Here is a 22,035-nt window from a genome sequence, read left to right as displayed (position 1 = left end):
GATAAACGAAAAACGGATGCTTCCCAAATCGCTGCAACAGCACTTTCTTTATTCTCTTTCTTCCTTCTTTTCTTTCTTTCCTTCTTTCTTTCTTCATTTTCTTTATTCTCTTTCTTCCTTCCTTTCTTTCTTTCCTTCTTTCTTTCTTCATTTTCTTTATTCTCTATTTTCCTTGCTTCATTTTCTTTCTTTCTTTCTTTCTTTCTTTCTTTCACTTTTTGTCATAGCTCTTTTCTTTCTTTCTTTCTTTCTTTCTTTCTTTCTTTCTTTCTTTCTTTCTCATTCATCTTTTCTTGCTTCCCTTTTTTTTCCATATTTCTTTGGTTTTCTCTCTCTTTCTCTCTTTAACTTTTTTGTCTTTCTTTCTTTTCCTTCTCATTCTTTCTTTTTATTTCTAACACGCCTCACATATTTCTCACGAGGAGATTCTGAAGTGTAACAGAATCACAGACAGAGAAACGTGTCATTTTTAACACTAGCTTTAAAACGAGTAAAACTGAAGACTAGCTCTGTAGTGGACTCGGGGAATTCCTGTAAGAAGACAGGAATCTTAGCGAAGACTAAACGCGAGCAGGATTGAATGTTTAGCCTCTAGTGCCGTAATCAGCGGCGTGTCTCGCGTCCTGATCGAACAGAGATGTGAGAGATCTATAAACGCTCGCTCGCTGCTCTTTGTTCCTCTGTAGCCCCACTGAGACGCTGTATCGACTAGCGCTATCGATGTGGGACGCTAAAGTGAACAAGACACGGCTAATGCTAACTGTATTGACTTATTGTACGCACACACACACACACACACACACACTCGCTGGACTTGTCGAATACCTGAAATAGTATTTAGCTAAAATATTTAGTATCTGTGTTCAAAATCACTTTTAGGTAAATTTAGCCGTAGCTAGCATGTTGGCTAGCTGGCAGAATCGCACTATGCTAGTGACGAAGCAGAACTTCAGGAAATATTCATCTTTTTTCCCGCTCTTTGAATATGAAACTTTTATTTTCCATAAATAAATTCAGTAACCAAATGATGAAACATTAGCTGTTATGACTAGCGTGTGACTCTGACTAGCATGCTATGCTAATGTTTGCTACTGTTTAATAAAACTGAAGCTAATCAGCTACATTCTTTAAAAAGTAAAACACAAACTATGTTCTGTTGTTTATGACATGACACCGTGTTAGCGACCTGGAGAACTCCACAGAGTTGGAAGTGACTAGCTTGAACTTTCTTCCAAAGCCTTTTGAGGTGGGAAATTTTTGGCACCCTGGCTTCCCTCATAGCAACGTTTAGCCTTTAGCATGGCAGCGCTCCCTGGGTCTGCGCTCGTTAGCTGTCTAATTAGCCTTTAGCTGGTTAATGAGGTGAAGGAAGCTGACGTGTCGTTGTGCTCGGCGTAGCGGTGGGCCGGCCGCTGTGAAAGGGTTTTAAATCGTCTCCTGTTGTGTGGCGCGTCTCGGCTCGTATTTATTACACAACAGGAGCGGTTAAGCGGCAAAAAATTCAGCGGACTCGTGCCAGTTACGGTTCCCACGACGATGGATTGTAATGTAGGTTTGTTCGACAAGGTGCAGCTCGTGTTTAAACGTTTCTTCGTTAATGATGATTTTTTTTCCCCAGATAGTTTATTTGCTCTGAGATTCCCGTCGAAGCTCAGCACCACGGGAACGAACATCGTCCGAAACAGATGCCGGTTAGGGATGAAGTCATGTTTTTCTGTACCGCAGGAGCTCGTGTGTGTGTGTGTATGTGTGTGTGTGTGTGTGTGTGTGTGTGTGTATGTGGTGGCCATGTTTTTATATCCAAGCAGGGACCAAATTGTTCCTACACGGTTAGGAATATCTGACAGATTATACGTTCGTATCACGTAAATTCCCGAAGGAGCGAAAAACTGTGTTACTTTTTTAAGTAAAGAAAAGAACAAGAAGCTTAAATCCAAGATTTATTCCAAAAACTTAATATTTCTGAATTAGAAGAAGAGAAAGGGAAAAAAGGTGTTCAATAATCGTGATAACAGAATGACAATTACAATTATCTGATTAAAAAACTAATAAATAAAAATAAAAAGTAAAAAAAGATTTACAAAAGTTTACACAGTAAGTTTTAGCTTGGGATATTTTTATCTTTGTGCTGTAAATCAGCAGGAAAAAGATTTTTAAATAAATAAATAAATAAAAATTAAAAATTAGGAGTGAAAATCATTTTGGGACTTTTGGGGAAAAGTAATTTAACATTTGTGGATTTATATTTTGTAATATTGGACATTTTGTGGGGACATTTTTAAAAAATATAAAAATCTGACATTTTCCTTTTGGTTTTGAAGTTAGAGTTCAATTTAGAGTCCTTGGAAGAATAGTAAGACCAGTGTGTGTGTGTGTGTGTGTGTGTGTGTGTGTGTGTGTGTGTGTGTGTGTGTGTGTGTGTGAATGTGTGTGTGTGTGTGTGAGACTGGGTGGCCCACAGCAGGTGGATGTAGAGGACGTATTATACGAGGTCAGATGATCGTCATTTATAAAGGTGTGTTTGTGTTTTTTCTCCGTCATGAAAAATCCCGACTCGCTCGCCACATTTAGCTCTCGGGGCCGTGAGACCCTGCGGGAAAAACGTTCCGTAAATAATCCCGGCTGCTTGACTTGTACTGAGTGGCGTGTGTGTGTGTGTGTGTGTGTGTGTGTGTGTTCCTGTTTGAACTTGAGGAAATATAATAATAAAATGCACTTCAGTAGAACAGGTGAGGGTTTTTTTTTCTTTTCCTTTTTACACAAAGAGATTGCAGTTCAAAGATTCGCATCGGATCGAATCATAGCTTCGAACACAAATCAAATTATTTACATGATGCCCATGTGTGTATTCTCTCTTTTACTTTTCTGTCTCTCTGTGTCTTTCTGTCTATCTCTCTGTTTCTGTCTCTCTTTCTGTGTGTGTGTCTCTCTCTGTCTTTCTGTGTGTGTGTGTGTGTGTGTCTCTGTCTTTCTGTGTGTGTGTGTGTGTGTGTGTCTCTCTCTCTCTGTCTGTCTGTTTTTATATCTGTTTTCTCTCTCTGTCTGTGCGGGTGTCTCTCTGTGTGTGTGTCTCTCTTTGTCTCACTGTCTGTCGTTTATTATCTGCCTTTGTCTCTCTCTGTCTGTCTCTCTCTCTCTCTTTCTGTCTTTTTCTATCTGTCTCTCTTGCTCTATCTCTCTGTCTGTCTCTCTCTCTCTCTCTCTTTCTGTCTTTTTCTATCTGTCTCTCTTGCTCTGTCTCTCTGTCTGTCTCTCTCTCTCTCTCTCTTTCTGTCTTTTTCTATCTGTCTCTCTTGCTCTATCTCTCTGTCTGTCTCTCTCTCTCTTTCTGTCTTTTTCTATCTGTCTCTCTTGCTCTATCTCTCTGTCTCTCTCTCTATCTGTGTGTGTGTGTGTGTTTAGTTGGGCTCAGTCTCGCTGGCTGCCTCTGAATAACTGTGTTCCTGTTCTACCCCGGTGGCCAATAAAATGAGAAAATCCACCACTGTGCCTCCATCAGCGCGCTCGCCAGATAAATACACTCGTCTCTGCGCGACCCTGTGTGTGTGTGTGTGGGTGTGTGTGTGGGTGTGTGTTGCATCTGTTTAAACTTCACCAGTTTCTCACACACCCAGTGTAGGAACATCAGTCAGCAGTTAACGGCTCTCCTACAGGTGTGTTCAATCACACACTCGCCCTCTTTCATCTCCATCATTACGGCACTGGAGCAGAACCGGGTTCTCCGCTCTCTCTGTGCTCCATCAGCGGGTTTATTAAGTAGTCACTTCCTGCGTACAGTAGCAGAACCCGTGTTAGACATTAGCGGGTCAAAACAAACTGCCAGAGTGCGCTGTGTCTGCTTTTATGTCATAGTAAAAGTGTAACGTGATCTGATCTCATCAGTCCCGGATATAGTGGTGGTGTGTGTGTGTGTGTGTGTGTGTGTGTGAGTGTGTGTGTGCTCTATAAGCGCGGTCATGACATGTTGATCGTATATAAGAAGTGATTCAAGAGAAGCGACATAAGAGACATGGCCTTTATATCTCAGTCTCAGTGACGGAGGCGTGGCCTTTATATCTCAGTCTCAGGGAAGGAGGCGTGGCCTTTATATCTCAGTCTCAGGGAAGGAGGCGTGGCCTTTATGTCTCAGTCTTAGTGACGGAGGCGTGGCCTTTATATCTCAGTCTTAGTGAAGGAGGCGTGACCTTTATATCTCAGTCTTAGTGAAGGAGGCGTGACCTTTATATCTCAGTCTTAGTGAAGGAGGCATGGCCTTTATCAGTCCCAGGGAAGGAGGCGTGGCCTTTATATCTCAGTCTTAGTGAAGGAGGCGTGGCCTTTATATCTCAGTCTCAAGGAAGGAGGCGTGGCCTTTATATCTCAGTCTCAGTGAAGGAGGCGTGTCTTTTATATCTCAGTCTTAATGAAAGAGGCGTGTCCTTTATATCTCACTCTTAGTGAAGGAGGCGTGACCTTTATATCTCAGTCTCAAGGAAGGAGGCGTGGCCTTTATATCTCAGTCTCAGTGAAGGAGGCGTGGCCTTTATATCTCAGTCTCAGTGAAGGAGGCGTGTCCTTTATATCTCAGTCTCAAGGAAGGAGGCGTGGCCTTTATATCTCAGTCTCAGTGAAGGAGGCGTGACCTTTATATCTCAGTCTCAAGGAAGGAGGCGTGGCCTTTATATCTCAGTCTTAGTGAAGGAGGTGTGGCCTTTATATCTCAGTCTCAGGGAAGGAGGCGTGGCCTTTATATCTCAGTCTCAGGGAAGGAGGCGTGGCCTTTATGTCTCAGTCTTAGTGACGGAGGCGTGGCCTTTATATCTCAGTCTTAGTGAAGGAGGCGTGACCTTTATATCTCAGTCTTAGTGAAGGAGGCGTGACCTTTATATCTCAGTCTTAGTGAAGGAGGCATGGCCTTTATCAGTCCCAGGGAAGGAGGCGTGGCCTTTATATCTCAGTCTTAGTGAAGGAGGCGTGGCCTTTATATCTCAGTCTCAAGGAAGGAGGCGTGGCCTTTATATCTCAGTCTCAGTGAAGGAGGCGTGTCTTTTATATCTCAGTCTTAATGAAAGAGGCGTGTCCTTTATATCTCACTCTTAGTGAAGGAGGCGTGACCTTTATATCTCAGTCTCAAGGAAGGAGGCGTGGCCTTTATATCTCAGTCTCAGTGAAGGAGGCGTGGCCTTTATATCTCAGTCTCAGTGAAGGAGGCGTGGCCTTTATATCTCAGTCTCAAGGAAGGAGGCGTGGCCTTTATATCTCAGTCTCAGTGAAGGAGGCGTGACCTTTATATCTCAGTCTCAAGGAAGGAGGCGTGGCCTTTATATCTCAGTCTTAGTGAAGGAGGTGTGGCCTTTATATCTCAGTCTTAGTGAAGGAGGCGTGGCCTTTATATCTCAGTCTCAAGGAAGGAGGCGTGGCCTTTATATCTCAATCTCAGTGAAGGAGGCGTGGCCTTTATATCTCAGTCTCAAGGAAGGAGGCGTGGCCTTTATATCTCAATCTCAGTGAAGGAGGCGTGACCTTTATATCTCAGTCTCAAGGAAGGAGGCGTGGCCTTTATATCTCAGTCTTAGTGAAGGAGGCGTGGCCTTTATATCTCAGTCTTAGTGAAGGAGGTGTGGCCTTTATATCTCAGTCTTAGTGAAGGAGGCGTGGCCTTTATATCTCAGTCTCAAGGAAGGAGGCGTGGCCTTTATATCTCAATCTCAGTGAAGGAGGCGTGGCCTTTATATCTCAGTCTCAAGGAAGGAGGCGTGGCCTTTATATCTCAATCTCAGTGAAGGAGGCGTGACCTTTATATCTCAGTCTCAGTGAAGGAGGCGTGACCTTTATATCTCACTCTTAGTGAAGGAGGCGTGGCCTTTATATCTCAGTCTTAGTGAAGGAGGCGTGGCCTTTATATCTCAGTGTCAATCTGTCTGTGTTTATCTGTCATATCTCATATCTCAGTCTTAGTCAAGGAGGCGTGACCTTTATATCTCACTCTTAGTGAAGGAGGCGTGGCCTTTATATCTCAGTCTTAGTGAGATAGAGCAAGAGAGACAGATAGAAAAAGACAGAAAGAGAGACAGAGACAGACAGAGATAGAGCAAGAGAGAGAGAGAGAGAGAGAGAGACAGAGAGAGAGAGAGAGAGAGAGAGAGAGAGAGAGACAAAGGCAGATAATAAACGACAGACAGAGAGACACAGAGAGAGACACACAGAGATAAAGATAGACAGAGAAAAAGTCTGACAGACAGAGACACACACACAGAGAAAGACAGACAGAGAGAGACACAGACAGAGAGAGAGAGAAACAAAACAGATATAAAAACAGACAGACAGACAGAGAGACACACACACACACTCACAGAAAGACAGAGAGAGACACACACACAGAAGGAGAGACAGAAACAGAGAGATAGACAGAAAGACACAGAGAGGAGGCGTGGCCTTTATAGAGGCGTGGCCTTTATATCTCAGTCTTAGTGAAGGAGGCGTGGCCTTTATATCTCAGTGTCAATCTGTCTGTGTTTATCTGTCTTTCTGACCACCTGTCTGTCTGTCTGTCTGTCTGTCTGTCTGTTTGGGTTGTGTGTGTGTGTGAGTGTGTGTGTGTGTGTGTGTGTGTGTGTGTATCAGTCACTGAATCATTGTGTATTAACTTGAATCAGTGTCTATTTCAAATGAATCTTTTATTTATCAGATCACACACTGAGATGTCAGAAGCTAGGATTCCAGTGCATGCCCACACACACACACACACACACATACACACACACATACACACACACACACACACACATGTACACACACACACACACACACACACACTCTCATTAGTAAACTCAGAGACAGTGTGGACCTGGAGTCGTCTTTGTGTCTCGTGGGTGTCTCTTAAGGCTGCTCCGGTTGTCTGTTTCTCTCTCTCGGTTTATTTGACGTGTCGGGATTCACAGAGCTGTAACTTCGGGACGAGTCTCAGGGAGATGGCGTGAGAGCAGCACGGCGCGAGAGCAGCACTAAGAGGTCGTTCAGACAGGAGTTACGACACAGTGCGCTGTACGCTGTGGCTGTGGTAGTGAGGTCATCGTGCACAGTGCTGCTGCCGTACTGCTCTCATTACACACTTCCTCTGTGGCAGGTTTATATGTTTAATTCAGTTTCATTAGTGTAGAAATTTTTATTAAAAAATGAACTTTTTTTTGCATGAGATCAACTTTTATTTATGTCCAGAGAAATAGCGTATAGTATAATTATAATGAATAATATTTATTTGAGATGGTTCAGGATGGATCGAGAATCTTCAGCATAAATTTTTTACTCCTTAAAAAAAGTCTGAGGGTTGTTTTCCAGGAGAGCAATTAAAAAAAAAGAATTAAATCGCACAATCGTTTCAAATAGGCCTTAAAGTGTACATCTGGTGAAAAATAACTAATAAACAATACTAAATTTTTCTTTTCACCCAATATATCAATCATGACATGTTTACTGTCAAAAGTTTGCGTTACTCATAAGTATCGGAAGCGTATGGCTACCAGTTTAGCATGTGTGTTATAGGAAAATAATCAACAACAGAGCGGTGTGAAGAAGAGGAGTTACTGTTACCACCCTGAAGTTGATTATTTTCCTATAACAGCACATCCTAAAGTGTTTTATTCTGCTTAGTAGAGCAAGAATTGGCTTTTATCTTCTCTTTTTTTTTCACCTTGGTGCTTTTCAACGCCTCTTTCGTTCCATGTGCTCTCTGGTTCCTCTCTCTCTCTCTCTCTCTCTCTCTCTCTCTCTCTGTGTCCAACAGACACATTGTACAAAAAGAACCATGTTAATTACCCACAGGTACCTATAGGCATGTTGTACTTTTTATCTATTTATAGTTACATTTATTGTTGTAGAACATCTATGAAACAAGTTCTCGCTTACGTTATAGCAGCTATAAACAGCCGTTCCCTCACCAGCCTCTCTTTTTTCTCTCTCTTGAAGTTAATAAGCCAAAAAAATCCACAACTTGTCGTGTTACCGAGAAACCACAATAGCGTAAACTCCTCTGTCCTGAAGATGTCGGAAAACTTAAAGTTACAGCTTTACCTCTGACTGTTACAAAGCGCTGACACTGGAGACTCCTTCCATCAATGTTACATAAAGATAGATAGCAAACTTCTCCTTACAGATCAACAATGAGCTGATTACTATAGAACGAGCTGTTACTATAGAAATGATAAAGTAATAGAATGAGTGTATTAATATAAACCTGTGATTTGCAGCTGCACTACTGTCAGAGCTGCTGTTATAGAGAATTCATCAACATCTTCTGACCAATCAGAGTCCAGAATTCAGCATCACTGAGGTCTTTATGAACAGTTTTTTTACTACAGGCACATCCTTAGCTGTGGAGCTGCAGTCTGATTTACAGATCATTAATATTAGGAGATATATATATATATATATGTATGTATGAATATATATAAAACCCTGACTGTATCTTTAAGTGTAAGTGCCGCAGGTCTGTAGTTAATCCTGCGTGGCCTGACGATCTTGTCCACTCCGCCGCGTGTCCTTCGTTACAGGCGGATCTGGGTTTAGACGCTTCTCCGGGGCTCGGATGTGATGAGAGCTGTGGCTTTATTAGTCACACGTCCATCCTTCAACTTTATAGAGACGTTTATAGCTGGGAGACATCAGAGTGTCTCTCATCACTGAGTCTGAGGGTCTGTGTGTGTGTGTGTGTGTGTGTGTGAAATGAATGTGTGTAAAAACCATTTATATTGTGAAACAAAACAGTTTTAAATAAAAATCATTTCCTCTGTGCACTGAGGAAATGTTGTTCGTTTGAGCTTTCACAAAATAAGTCATTAGCCCCGGTGTGTGTGTGTGTGTCTGATCGCTCGCTACGTCGGATTCTGAGGAAGTCGACACAAATGAGCTCGTTGATTGGACAGAAAAAATCTTGAGTGTGTTTTTTTTTTTCACATTTACCTCCTGAACCTTATTTGTCCTGTCATCTGAAACACGCAAGCGAGGATTTTAATATGAGGCAGTGAGTGTGGTGGGATTTAGTGTGTAATATGCACAACACACACACACACACACACACACACCGGCCCTCGCTGGCTGCCGTTCTTGCCTGTTGATGTCTCTCATCACGCTCCATATTACACAATGATCGTTAGTGTTTCTTGCGGAGGAGATGTCTAAACGTGGACCAGCGGTGTGTTGCGAGCAGCGATGGCAGAGCGGCCGAAAGCTCCGAGCTGATTAAAGAAAGAGGAGAATGAAAGCTCTGAAAAAAAAAACAGAAAAAAAAGAAGGAAACGACTTTCCAAAGCAGATGTGTTACTACATTGCCTATTATGTTGCCCATTAAATCGGTTCCCTCAATGGCCCATTATTTTCTCCAATAAAAACCAGCTCACTGCGGCCTTACATACCCCAATCCACCCCCGATCCGCCCCTCCCCCTCCTCCTCCACCCCCACCACCACTTGTTCCGCCTCCACTTCAGAAAGCATATTTAAGAAACGATGAAAATCCGCTTGTGTAAAACGAAGCATTTGATGTCTTAAATACGAACCAGACGCCATTTCGGTTTTTGGGCCAAGTTATAAAAAACAAGGAGGAGGAAGAGGGGCGACATGGCAGGTGTGGAGACGGCACTTTAATAACTCCTCAGAAAACCTGCCAGGAAGTAAAACCCCTCCACACACACACACACACACACACACACACACCTATCCGTCCACCCGCCAACGGATAAACCCCATTACAACGATACTTCACTTTGCTTTCTCAAAGTTATAGCTACAACGGAATATCACTGCCGAATCCTGGACTCTGATTGGTCAGAAGGTGTTGATTAATTTTCTATAACAGCAGCTCTGACAGTAGTGCAGGTTTATATTTATTCACTCGATCTAATACTTTATTGTTTCTATAGTAATTCACAGGGTCTTGTACAGCAGACGCTCAAAATAAACAGATGAAAAAAACGTGTAATTGTCAGTATGGTGGAGTTTTCTGTAAGGAGTTTATTTAACATTTATGGAAGGAGTCTCCAGTGTCAGCGCTTTGTAACAGTCAGAAATAAAGCTGTAACTTTAAGTTTTCTGACATTTTCAGGACAGAGGAGTTTACGTTTTACGGTTTTTGGATTCTTATCCCATTTATGTATCTATCTATGTATCTATCTATCTATTCTTACTCCATTTTGGTCATGATCGTTATTTTTGTATTTTTAGTTTAAAATAAAATAAAATAGATTCATCGAAAAAACTTTTTTTTTTTTTATCATTGCCCAATTACACACTCTCAGACAAAACCTTAAGTATCTTTTAGTGTGTATCTTTAAGCTTTATTTTAATGGTCTAATTTTGTGCGTTAAATAGTTTTTAAATGTTCGCTACAAAAACATTTCCAGGTGAAAGATAAACACTAAAGGTACAAAAGGTGTGAGGCTTGAGGATACCACCTCAGCGACAAGGAAGAGTACTGTACTGTTCTTTAATTCCCGTCCTTTTAAAATGGAAAATACAGCAGATACAGTGATTTAGGAAAATATTCACACTGGGTTGGATGATTATTATACTGGGAATTTATCACAGCATTCCAAACACGGATCGTCAGATCCACCTTTGCCTTTTGCCACTTTGTCGCTGTGATAGAACACATGGAGCAGCAGACCTTACCCAGGTCGATCGACCCACCAGGCCAGGGGTAATGTGTGCGTTCACCCGCCTGTGTGTGTGTGTGTGTGGAGGAAATATGAGGCTTGAGTCGTGTCCTTTCTGGTATCTGACATATTCTCGTAATGTCTGGATGAGTTTTGACATTCAGAAAAGGTCAGCTCACGGCCCGAGTCGAACCTGGCACCATGGAAGCTGTCATGCGGCTTTCACTCGATAACAACAGTTTTTAGAACTGATATAGGAGAATAAATATATAAAAAATTACACCTTTATATTTCATTGACACCTACTTAAGTCATCTGCTGTATAGATAAAGAGCTGTCAATTAATCTATAAACAAAGATTATTAACAGCAATGTGCGGGGCAGGACGCAAAAGCTCAGTGTTATATTTATTACGCAAATCCATAATTCATAAATCATCAAAGTCTGTCAGAACACAGGAAGCAGGAGGCACAGGCTTAGAATCGCACATAAACAACGACAAGACTTCGCAAAGAGCCGGCGAAACAGCAGGGCTTAAATACACACTGATTAAAGACTAACCAGAAACTAGGTGAACACAACAGAGCAACAGACCAATGACAGGACGGGGGCGGAGACAAGGATGGAATGAAAACAAAGAGCACCTGGATATATCACAAATCATTGACAGGAACTCAAAACAATCAGGAAAACAGCGCTTGTCATGCTGAGAGGAGGAATTCGTGACATTAAGATCGTTAAGATCAACCCGAAAACCGAAAGTCACACTTCACCTCAAAGCATCACGACAGGAGCTCATGCTCACAGAGGTCAGTTCTTGGTCCAGTCACGTTCTTCATATACACTAATAACTCTTCCACATCTATTAGTCCTTTGGAGAGTATGAATCAGAGTTCATTGCTTCATGTACTGTTTTGTTTAATTTACTTTCACACTGCACATAAAGGAGCAATTGGTTGAGCTGCATGTAGAGCTGACAACAATAGATAATTAGATGATTATATAAATAAAACTTTGTGAGAGTTTATTTTCTCTGTTTTTGTTGAGAACACACGGCATTTCTGCAGCGCTACAGCTCTGTCCTTTGGCTCAGTTTAGCAGCTCACATCTACAAAAAAAAAACAAAACAAAACACACAGCATGCCTGATTCGCTTCCTGCAGGTGAGTCGATTCAGAGTCGATTCACTTTCTCGCTAGGGTTCACTTGGAAGCGGATCGAGACTACCTGGCTCAGACGCTCTCAGACGCGAGTGTGATCGCTGTGTACTCACCTGACTAAAGATCCGCACCGAGGAGGAGAACACTTCCAAGTGAACTGTAGTGAGAAAGTGATTCGACTCTGAATCAACGCATGTGTTCTGAACAAAAACAGAGAAAATTAACTCTGGATGTGACAGAAAAAAAATGTTTGAAACTAGTTATCCATATAATTATACGAGCATTTATTTAGCGCCAGCGCCGTGTTCCGCATGCTCTGGGTTTTTTTTTTAATTATTATTTTTACACACACTTTCTGTTGCTGTATTTCTGAGAATCAATTTCATTTTGATTCGGACTCAACAAAGAAAGTAATAGCTGAGAAAGCGCTCCAAATCTGAATCAGCTCACATGAAATCTTCTCATATTCAGAAAACACTGATTCATCATCCAGCGATTAATAATGCTTTGCATTCATTTGTAATTTTTCAGTATGAACATATTACACACTGTCTAGGAGCGGTGTTCAAAAATGTCATTGTGCAGTATTGGATATTAGAACATTAAATTAACCAGAAGTGTGTGAGTTCAGACTCAGCTATGTGCAGTTGGTGGAGTCTTGTTTAAGAAATACAACTGGACCAAACCTGTATTTGTTTTTAATATCAGATTAAATAAATAAAAAATATGGGTAAAGGGGACGTTTGGATCTGCCTGTATGTTCCACAAATCATCTTTGAGATTCTATCAAGTAAATTTTTTTTTTTTTTTACAAAAGTAAATGACTTACTTTTGGAGACACATCAGCAGGAAAGACATAATCAACAATCATTCGAGGATCTAATGGAATTCCTCTTATCGCCGTGTTGCTATTCTCACACGTTATTTACGGTCGGTTATAAATTCAGTTCCAGGTGAGAGATTTCAGCGATGGAGAAAACAGACGAGGAGGTGAGACGCTTCACGTGAATTGATTTAGGACGAAGCCCGATGTGCCTGTCACTTTCTCAAGGGCACAGCACCGGGATGCTCCGCCATCCACAGTCCATGTTTTATTCGCATCAATTTGGCTTCATTTGGCGCCTTGTTAGCGGGCGGCGAGCGCAGGCCTGGGTGAGGGGGAAGCAGACGGGGAGACGCTTGTCCTCTCCTTTCTCCCGCGTCGTGCTGCTGCCTGTCGAGGTGCTGACAGGGTTTTATTTGGTTAATAGATTCACTCAATCTGTCAGCTGGCGGCGTGTGGAGGCGATTCACCTCGTAACGCTTTCACACTTTCAGGAGCTGTGGTGTAAATTAAAATAGCATCGTCCCACTGAACACTTCTCTCCTGCTCAACACTAAAGATGGGATTTTAACCTGAACACACCCCCCCAACACACACACACAAACACACACACACACACCAATCATTAAAATAAATACTGAACTGAACAAGGACTATATACAGTGCCTTGCAAAAGTATTCACCCCCTTGCTGTTTTTCCTGTTTTGTTGCATTACAACCTGGAAGTAAAACTGATTTATTTGGGGGTTTGTACCATTTGATTTACACAACATGCCTGTCATTTTGAAGGTGCAAAATATTTTTGATTGTGACGCAAACAATAATTAAGACAAAAAAAAAAGAAATCTTGAGCGTGCATAAGTATCCCTCCCCCAAAGCCAATAATTTGTAGAGCCACCTTTTGCTGTAATTACAGCTGCAAGTCTCTATTAGCTTAGCACATCTAGCCCATTCTGGGATTTTTGCCCATTCTTCATGGAAAAAGTGCTCCAGCTCCTTCAAGTTAGATGTTAGATGTTGGTGTACAGTCTTCAATCTTCAAGTCATGCCACGGATTCTCAATTGGATTGAGGTCTGGGCTTTGATTAGGCCATTCCAATACATGTAAATGTTTCCCTTTAAACCACTCCAGTGTAGCTTTAGCAGTATTTTTATTGTCATTGTCCTGCTGGAAAGTGAACCTCCGTTCCAATCTCAAATCTCTGGCAGGCTAAAACAGGTTTACCTCAAGAATTGCCCTGTATTTAGTGCCGTCCAGCTATCCTTCAATCCTGACCAGTTTTCCAATCCCTGCCAGTAAAAGCATCCCTACAGCTTGATGCTGCCGTCACCGTGCTTCACCGTGGGAATGGTGTTCTCGGGGTGATGGGAAGTGTTGGGTTTTCATCATACACAGTGTTTCCCATGATGGTCAAAACAGTTAAATATTAGTCTCATCTGACCAGAGAACCTTCTTCCATGTGTTTGGTGAATCTGCCACATGCTGTTTGCTGAACTTCAAACGTGTTTTCTTAATTTTTTTCTTTAAGCAACGGCTTTTTCCTTGACACTCTCCGCTCTGTGGAGTTTACAGCTTAAAGTGGTCCTGTGGACAGATACTCCCATCTCCTGCCATATTCTTTTAACCCAACGCTGATCTATACTTCTCCGCAACTTCATCTCTGACCTGTATGAAGAGCTCCTTGGTCTTCATGTTGCTTGCTTAGCGGTGTTGCAGGCCTTTTCAGATCAGGTGTATCTATACTGATATCATGTGACAGATCATGTGACACTTTGATTGCACACAGATGGACCTTAATCAACTAATTATGTGACTTCTGAAGTTAATTGTTTGGACCAGATCTTATTTAGGGGTTTCATAGCAAAGGGGTGAATACATATGCACTCACAACTTTTCAGTTTTTGAATTTTTTTTAAACAAGGCATTTTGTCATTCCACTTCAACAATTTGAACTATTTTGTTAGGTCCATTACATGAAATCCAAATAAAAATCCATTTTAATTCCAGGTTGTAATGCAACAATAAAAACACCAAGGGGGTGAATACTTTCACAAGGCAGTATATATATAAAACTTCCTATCCTCATTTTCTCTCAAATTTACCAAGAGTTTTTTTGTATTTTTAACTAAAAATAAAATAGTTCTAGCATCTACCAGTACTACAGAACTTTGGCCGTTTGTTTGTTTGTTTGTTTGTTTGTTATTCTTGCCCAATTTCTGGCCAATTTCTGCTCAGTTTAGTCAGGATTTTCTGTTTTACTTAAAAATAGTTCAAAAGTTCAAAATATCCAGCAGTAGCTTACCAGGAACAAACTGATTTTTTTTTTTTTTGCCCCACTTTCTTTCAGTTTGGTAAATTATTTTTGTTAAAACTAAAATAGTTGAAAAGTTTTAAAACATCTACCAGTAGCTTACCAAGAATAAACAGATTTTATGTTGTTGTGTTGTTTTTTATTCTTTTTTTAAAATTAAAGTTTTTCAATAGAAATGATGATCAATTTGAGTTGAGCGTAAAAAGGAAAAAATATATATATATGCATCTTAAAAAAATGGTCAGTGTGTATCAGTCTGAAGCAAAAAGGTGATTCTATTTAAGTTATTTTGTTTTTTTGTTATTCATAAATGAATAAGATTTGCATAATATTAGCAGTAGAATGTTAGCAGTGACGCAGGCAAGTGGTCAGAAACCAAATTGTTGCTGTTTTTGTCTGTCAGGGAAAAAACTCTGTGACTATTTTATTTTCCCTGCTCACACCTCTACTCAGCCTCGTTCTCCATTTTTTCAGTTTTAAAAATGAAATCGCAGCACCTTCATCAAACACTGAGCAATAAAACTCAAGAATGTTCTCAGATTATTAAAAAACGGTGTGCAGACGTTCTCGTAAAGAGTTCAGCTCTGACGCTAATCTAACACACCTGACCCAGATCATCAGGAGCCCGGAAAGGACATCGGAAAATTACAGCCGGGAATCTCGGCCTCGGTTCATTATAGATTTCACCTTCCATAAGGTCCTGGAGGAACGCTCATTAGCTGTGCGAGTACACTGGCACTCACGTTCTCCTAAAAACAGTTCCGGTTACAAGAAGAACAAACATGGACGCCTCCATGTTCATCTTTATTTAGCATAGATCTATGTAATAATAATAATAATAATAATAATAATAATAATAATAATAATAATAATAATAAGTTTATTTTATATAGCACCTTTCTGCAAACTCAAGGTCACTTTACAATATGAAAATAGATAAACATGACAGCAGACAAAGAACAAAAGGAAATGAACAAGAAATCCACAGCGTGAGTCAGATCATACAGTCAGAGATCAGAAAAACAAGAAAGAAAAAGATGTGTTTTAAGGTGGGTTTTGAAATCCTGTAATGAAGAAAGATCAGGTACGTTTTTGGGAAGAGAATTCCAGAGTGTAAAGAGCGTAATGTGCGAACTGAGGAGTGAGTATGAATGAGATCAGACATGTATGGGGGGGGCGAGACCATGAAGTGCTTTGAAGGTGATGAGGAGAATCTTGTATTGAATACGGAAGCGAACAGGTAGCCAGTGAAGTGTGTGTAGGATGGGAGTAATATGAGAGGATTTCTTAGAAAAAGTGAGAACCCTAGCTGCAGAGTTCTGGATATATTGGAGCTTATTTAATGTTGTGTTTAGTAGACCATAGAAAAGAGAATGACAGTAGTCGAGTCGAGAAGTGATGAAGGCAGGAACCAGTGTCTCAGCGTCAGTGATATTTAAGAAGGGACGTAAACGAGGAATATCACAGAGGTGAAAGAAGGCAGATTTGGTGAGTGAAGAAATGTGAGGCAGGAAGGAGAGAGAGGAGTCAAAGATATGAGGAGAGGAGTCATATATATATATATATATATATATATATATATATATATATATATATATAGTGGTATAGATTAATAGATTATATATATTTATATATATACATATACATATATATTTTATTTATAAAAGTAAAGAAGTGCTACTGAGTTTATGTTGATTTAAAGTCATGTGCTGAACGCGGAGTTGAGAAGACCGTCCCCGAGTTTACGAGCAGGAATTCCGAGTTCCTGGTGCGTTTTCTTTGGATTTTCTTTCTAGTCAGAGGTCAGAAATGCCGAGGCACATGAGGTCCGACGTTTCTTCAGTTCCCCGCTCAAAACTTTAGCTCCTGCAGTTAGTCTCCGTTTAACGCACAAAAATACAAGACAAGCTGCATTAAATTGACATGGAGAACACGTTCTCACACATTCAGCCAGGATCTCGTAAACTGTGACGAGTAATAACCTTACACAAAAAAAAAAAATCACACAGAGGAAAACCGGCTTTAACCAGTGAGATCACTGCCACTGCACGCCCTCTAGTGGATGAATAATGAATTGTTAATGCACAAAATAGCAAACTTCAAAATTCAAACTGCACTTGAGGTTATAAAGGAAGTAAATGGCTCATAAGATGGCTGAGGAGATTTAAGGCCAGGGGAAATAGGAACGCAATACAAAGAGGGAAATAGGAAATTAGAACATTGAATTAAACAGAAATAGGAAATAGGAACGCAATACAAACAAGAATACGTTTAAAAAAAAAAGATTTCTAGATTTCTTTTCTAGAGAAGGAACAGATCTGATACTCAGGATCGTTATCGGGCCAATAGCAGCAAAAAAAAAAATTGTGGATCGGATATTGTCGGAAAAAAAGAATGAATTGTATCCGATCCTGTAACAAATGGAAGAGACTGGAATTTTTTTTTTTGGAACTGGAAATGTTTGCGTAGAAAGAGACTTGTGTTGGAAAGAGATTGTATTTTTTGTTAGGGTTGTTTTTTTGTTTTACTTTATTATCATTAATATATTTGCATTGTAGCTTATGTTTGTGTGAAAGATTTTAAGTGAATATAAAAAGCTGCAGTTTTGTGTAAGTCGTGTTTTTAGCTTTAAATTTATTCCTGTATTTTTTTACACGCTTCAGTTAAAATAATATTCTAAAGCTGTGAGTTTTTATGAAAACAATATCAGTGTCACTGAAACTCAAGTGTCTGTAACAGTGTCAGTACCAGAAAAGAAAACATGGTATGGTGCCGTCTCTAATTTCTACAGAAAGGTGAATTTCGAGGCTTTACGTGTTTTAATAACTCTTCTCCGCTCTCGTGTGTGTTCCTCTCTGTGTCCTGTAGGTAAGGTGAAGTGTGTGTGTGATGTTCAGGCTCCTGTGTGTCCCGTCTGTCACATGGTTCTGCGACCTGATGAGCTGCAGGAGCACGTGGAGCAGGAGATGGAGAGACTATCACAGCTGCACCTGAGGTACACACTCACACACACACTCACACACACACACACACACACACACACACACATGAACTGAGACAGTAGAGTTGAAGCTGCATGATGAACATCAGGAAAGACGACAGCGCTTAGAACTGATAGAAAACTAAAAATAATTTAAACAATAAAAATAAAAGTTATTTTTTTCTAACCACAGAAACATAATAAAAATGTAGAGTGAATTAATTTAATGGCTTTACATTAGATGTTTGGAAGATTTCTACAGGACTGAGATATTTTTATTTTTATTTTGATGTCAAACTGACAGTAAAACTGGGATTAATAGATATTCAGCCCACTGAAAATCAGTCACTCAGCATAAATAAATCATACATTATAAATAAATTACAAAATAAAAAGTGTTTTATATATAAAATATTTTAATATATAACATCATAAGTATTATAAAATTATTATATACAGTTTTTTTGTTTGGTCTTAAAATTATAAAGGCACCAGAAAAGGTTCTTTAACAAAACATTTTTTGTTTCTTAACTCATTTATTAATTTATTCATTATTTACTTTTTAAATTTATTATTTCCTGTCATCTCTCACTTCATCCTTCCTGTTGTCTTTCACGCCCTTCTTGTCGTACCTCACTTCGTCCTTCCTGTCATCCCTCACATCCTTCCTGTCATCCCTCGCATCCTTCCTGTCATCCCTCACATCCTTCCTGTCATCCCTCGCATCCTTCCTGTCATCCCTCACATCCTTCCTGTCATCCCTCACATCCTTCCTGTCATCCCTCGCATCCTTCCTGTCATCCCTCACATCCTTCCTGTCATCCCTCACATCCTTCCTGTCATCCCTCACATCCTTCCTGTCGTCCTCACATCCTTCCTGTCATCCCTCGCATCCTGCCTGTCATCCTTCGCATCCTTCCTGTCATCCCTCACATCCTTCCTGTCGTCCGTCACGTCCTTCCTGTTCTTCCTCGCTTCCTTCTTATTGTCCCTCACTTTGTCATTCCTGTCATCTTCATGTCCTTCCTGTCGTTCCTCGCATCCTTCCTGTCATCCTCATGTCCTTCCTGTCGTCCTCATATCCTTTCTGTCTTCCCTCACGTCCCTCCTGTCATCCCTCATGTTCTTCCTGTCATCCCCCACTTCCTTCCTGTTGTCCTCACATCCTTCTTGTCATCCTCACATCCTTTCTGTCTTCCCCCACTTCCTTCCTGTCATCCTCACGTCCTTCCTGTAATCCGTCACATCCTTCCTTCCCTCGCATCTTTCCTGTCGTCCCACAAGTCCTTCCTGTCTTCCCTCATGTCCTTCCTGCTCAGGGAGAATGTGTGTGAGAGACTATGGTCTGTCTCGGTGTGAATCCGGGCGGAGCGGTGGATTAAAGCTCTCAGTCCACATGAAGGATCTGTCTAATAAACACATTACAGCACTAATCCACTTAGCAACACAGCGCTGGACACTAAGTGTGTCAAATTATATTCACTCCAAGGGTGTGTTACAGTGTGTGTGTGTGTGTGTGTGTGTGTGTGTGTGTGTGTGTGTGTGTGTGTGTTTAAACTCAGTGCTGTTGTTATTTAAATCCTCTAACACTGCACTTATTATTCACTACTGTGAAAATGTATATTTTAAAAACATTTAATGTCTTACCATTAAAAATTAAACATTCTATGGAAATAAATAAATAAATAAATAGTTGAATATAAATGAATAGTTTATTAATTCCATTACAGCAGTTATCATTTATTTATTTATTTAATTGTTTGTTTACATTTTTTGTAATATTTTTGTCATTCTCTCTCTCTCTCTCTCTCTCTCTCTCTCTCAGTTCGAGTCCAGCACAGAGTGAGAGTCTCTCGGCCGGGTTATCCAGGGTAAGAGTCACCTCACCTATTAGCATATTTTTCTTTTTATTTTAAGCTCTTTTAGATTATTTAATTAATTTTCTAATTAATAAAAATTAATAAATCTCTGTGAAGCATGTCTAAAACCCTTTTAATTGCTCTATAAATTCAAGATTCATAATTTTGTTGGTTTGTTGGTTTGTTACTTTAGGCTCCAAAAGTCTGAGTTTATAACTAGCAACAGTATTTTATTTTAATCAGTTATCAAAATTTTTATTTAATTTTCATTTCATTAATTATTTTTATTAAACAAAATTCCATTGTTCTTCATTTATTAAAGTACAAGCAGGAGTGTAGCAGCACACTAACATTATTTAATACGATTTAGGTTGATTCTGTTTAATTTGCCTAGATTTTTTAGTTCACTTCTGTTTGATTCGGTTTGATTCAGTTAAATTAGATCCGATTCTGTTCAATTCTGTTTAATTTGGGTCAGCCGTGTTCAATTCGGTTTGATTCAGTTCTGTTTTGTTCTGTTTGGTTTGATTCAATTTGATTCGGTTCAATTCCATTTAATTCTGTTTGTTTCTTTTAAATTTGGTTCAATTCTGTTTGATTCTGTTTAATTAGGTGTTCAGTTCGGTTTGATTCGGTTCACTTCTATTCAGTTCAGTTCGATTTGATTCTGTTTGATTCTCTTCTGTTTGAGTTCATTTTATTTGATTCAGTTCAATTCAGTTCGATTCTGTTTAATCAGGTGTTCAGTTCAGTTTCTTTTCTGTTTGAGTTCATTTTATTTGATTCAGTTCAATTCAGTTTGATTTGATTCAGTTTGATTTGGTTGATGATACTGGGTTTATAATTCCATCTTCTTACAGCACTGTAAATAAAGTGAAGAAAATGGCGGCTGAAATGAGCTCCTTTCCTGCTTCTGATTCATGAACTATGTTATTTTTTTCTCTTTATAAAATGGTGTATGAAGTTGTAACACCGGTACAAAGCCCATGTTCCTGTTTAGCAGTGTGTGTGTGTGTGTGTGTGTGTGTGTGTGTGTGTGTGTGTGTGTGTGTGTGATTTGGGAAGCATCCCGTCTCATGATGTCTCTCTCTTCTCGTCTTTCTCAGTCTGTGTTTTCTGTCCACATTAAGCGAGAAGGCGGATCATGTGTTTCGTCGCCCCGCCCCACTGACGACGCCATGCACTCAGACAGGTACCAGGTGAGACCCCAGGCCCCGCCCACATCCACTCCTTTCGTCCAAAACCAGATCAGTTTCTGTGAAGTTGCTGTCAGTTCAGGAGGTTTGATGAGGAAATTACATGCTGTAGTGTCGCCACCTGCTGGCTATTCACTGAAGCAGTGCTGTGCATTAGTAATGGCACCCTGCTCACTCAATTCTCATTAGAGAAAATGGGTTCATTATTTGCACATGTGAAACAGAACTTTAAACCAATTTTTCTAATTTCACTTTTCGCTCTTTGTTTGTGTGTGTTTCTTCCTGGCAGACGTTTTTACGAGTCCGAGCCAACAGACAAACACGACTCAGTGGTACGGAAAAGAAATTTCTCCAAACTGCTTTACAAATGTTATACACTGTTACACACTGTTATATTAGAAAAACACACACACACACACACACACACACACACATTTAAAATTAAATGCTAACATTTATTCCAGTTGTTAGCAGTTTGCTCACTCACAAATACTTTATAAGGGTTTTAATTGTATTTTAATTGTATTTTTAAAATGTTTTTTTTTTAATTATTTAATTTAATTATACATACAATGGTACAATATATGCAGTGATTATAAACAAACAAAAAACAAATAAACAAAGTAGGTAGATAGATATTAAATTAATTAACTACTTTTATTTTATTTATTTATTTATTTGTTGGTTTGTTTAATTACTGTTTTTGTGTGTTATTAATAAAATAACAAACAGAAACAGTAAACAAACAAACAATTTATTTATTTATTTTTTATTATTTATTTATTATTAATTATTTATTTTGTTTGCCGTGTGCTTGAATGAATTTCTATCACATACTGGTGTTTGAAGGATCTAATGGATTTATTTTAAGATATTTTGGAATATTTAGTGCACTTTTTGACTTTTTTTAAGTGACTTGTTAGGTTTTATTGCACTTTGAGACATTTCTGTAGCGCTGTAGCAGTTTACGTGAATTTTAGTTTCGAATTTTTTATGTTTTTGGTATTTCTGGTGCATTTGAGTGCGCTTTGAGAATTTTTGCCAGCTTTATACCTCTTCGAGCTTTTCCTTACCGAGCCG

The 22,035-nt window shown here is 39.8% G+C and overlaps 1 protein-coding gene across 3 annotated transcripts in view; it reads left to right on the top strand.

Moving 5' to 3' along the window:
* The window catches only part of rnf220b (ring finger protein 220b), a 55,383-nt gene that overhangs the window by 21,879 nt on the left and 11,469 nt on the right, over positions 1 to 22,035 (top strand). For 2 of the 3 annotated variants that reach the window (XM_034306341.2, XM_034306342.2), the window contains exons 3-6: positions 17,789 to 17,915; positions 19,726 to 19,771; positions 20,866 to 20,958; positions 21,245 to 21,287. In XM_034306341.2, the coding sequence (XP_034162232.2) occupies positions 17,789 to 17,915; positions 19,726 to 19,771; positions 20,866 to 20,958; positions 21,245 to 21,287 (309 nt within the window). The remainder of the gene's footprint in view (positions 1 to 17,788; positions 17,916 to 19,725; positions 19,772 to 20,865; positions 20,959 to 21,244; positions 21,288 to 22,035) is intronic. The other variant, XM_053236526.1, reaches the window with a different exon arrangement.

This window comes from Pangasianodon hypophthalmus, chromosome 8 (genome assembly GCF_027358585.1).
Source record: "Pangasianodon hypophthalmus isolate fPanHyp1 chromosome 8, fPanHyp1.pri, whole genome shotgun sequence".
Classification (NCBI taxonomy): Eukaryota; Metazoa; Chordata; class Actinopteri; order Siluriformes; family Pangasiidae; genus Pangasianodon; species Pangasianodon hypophthalmus.
Note: the sequence above shows the minus strand (reverse complement) of the source record. Positions and strands in the feature narration are given on the sequence as shown.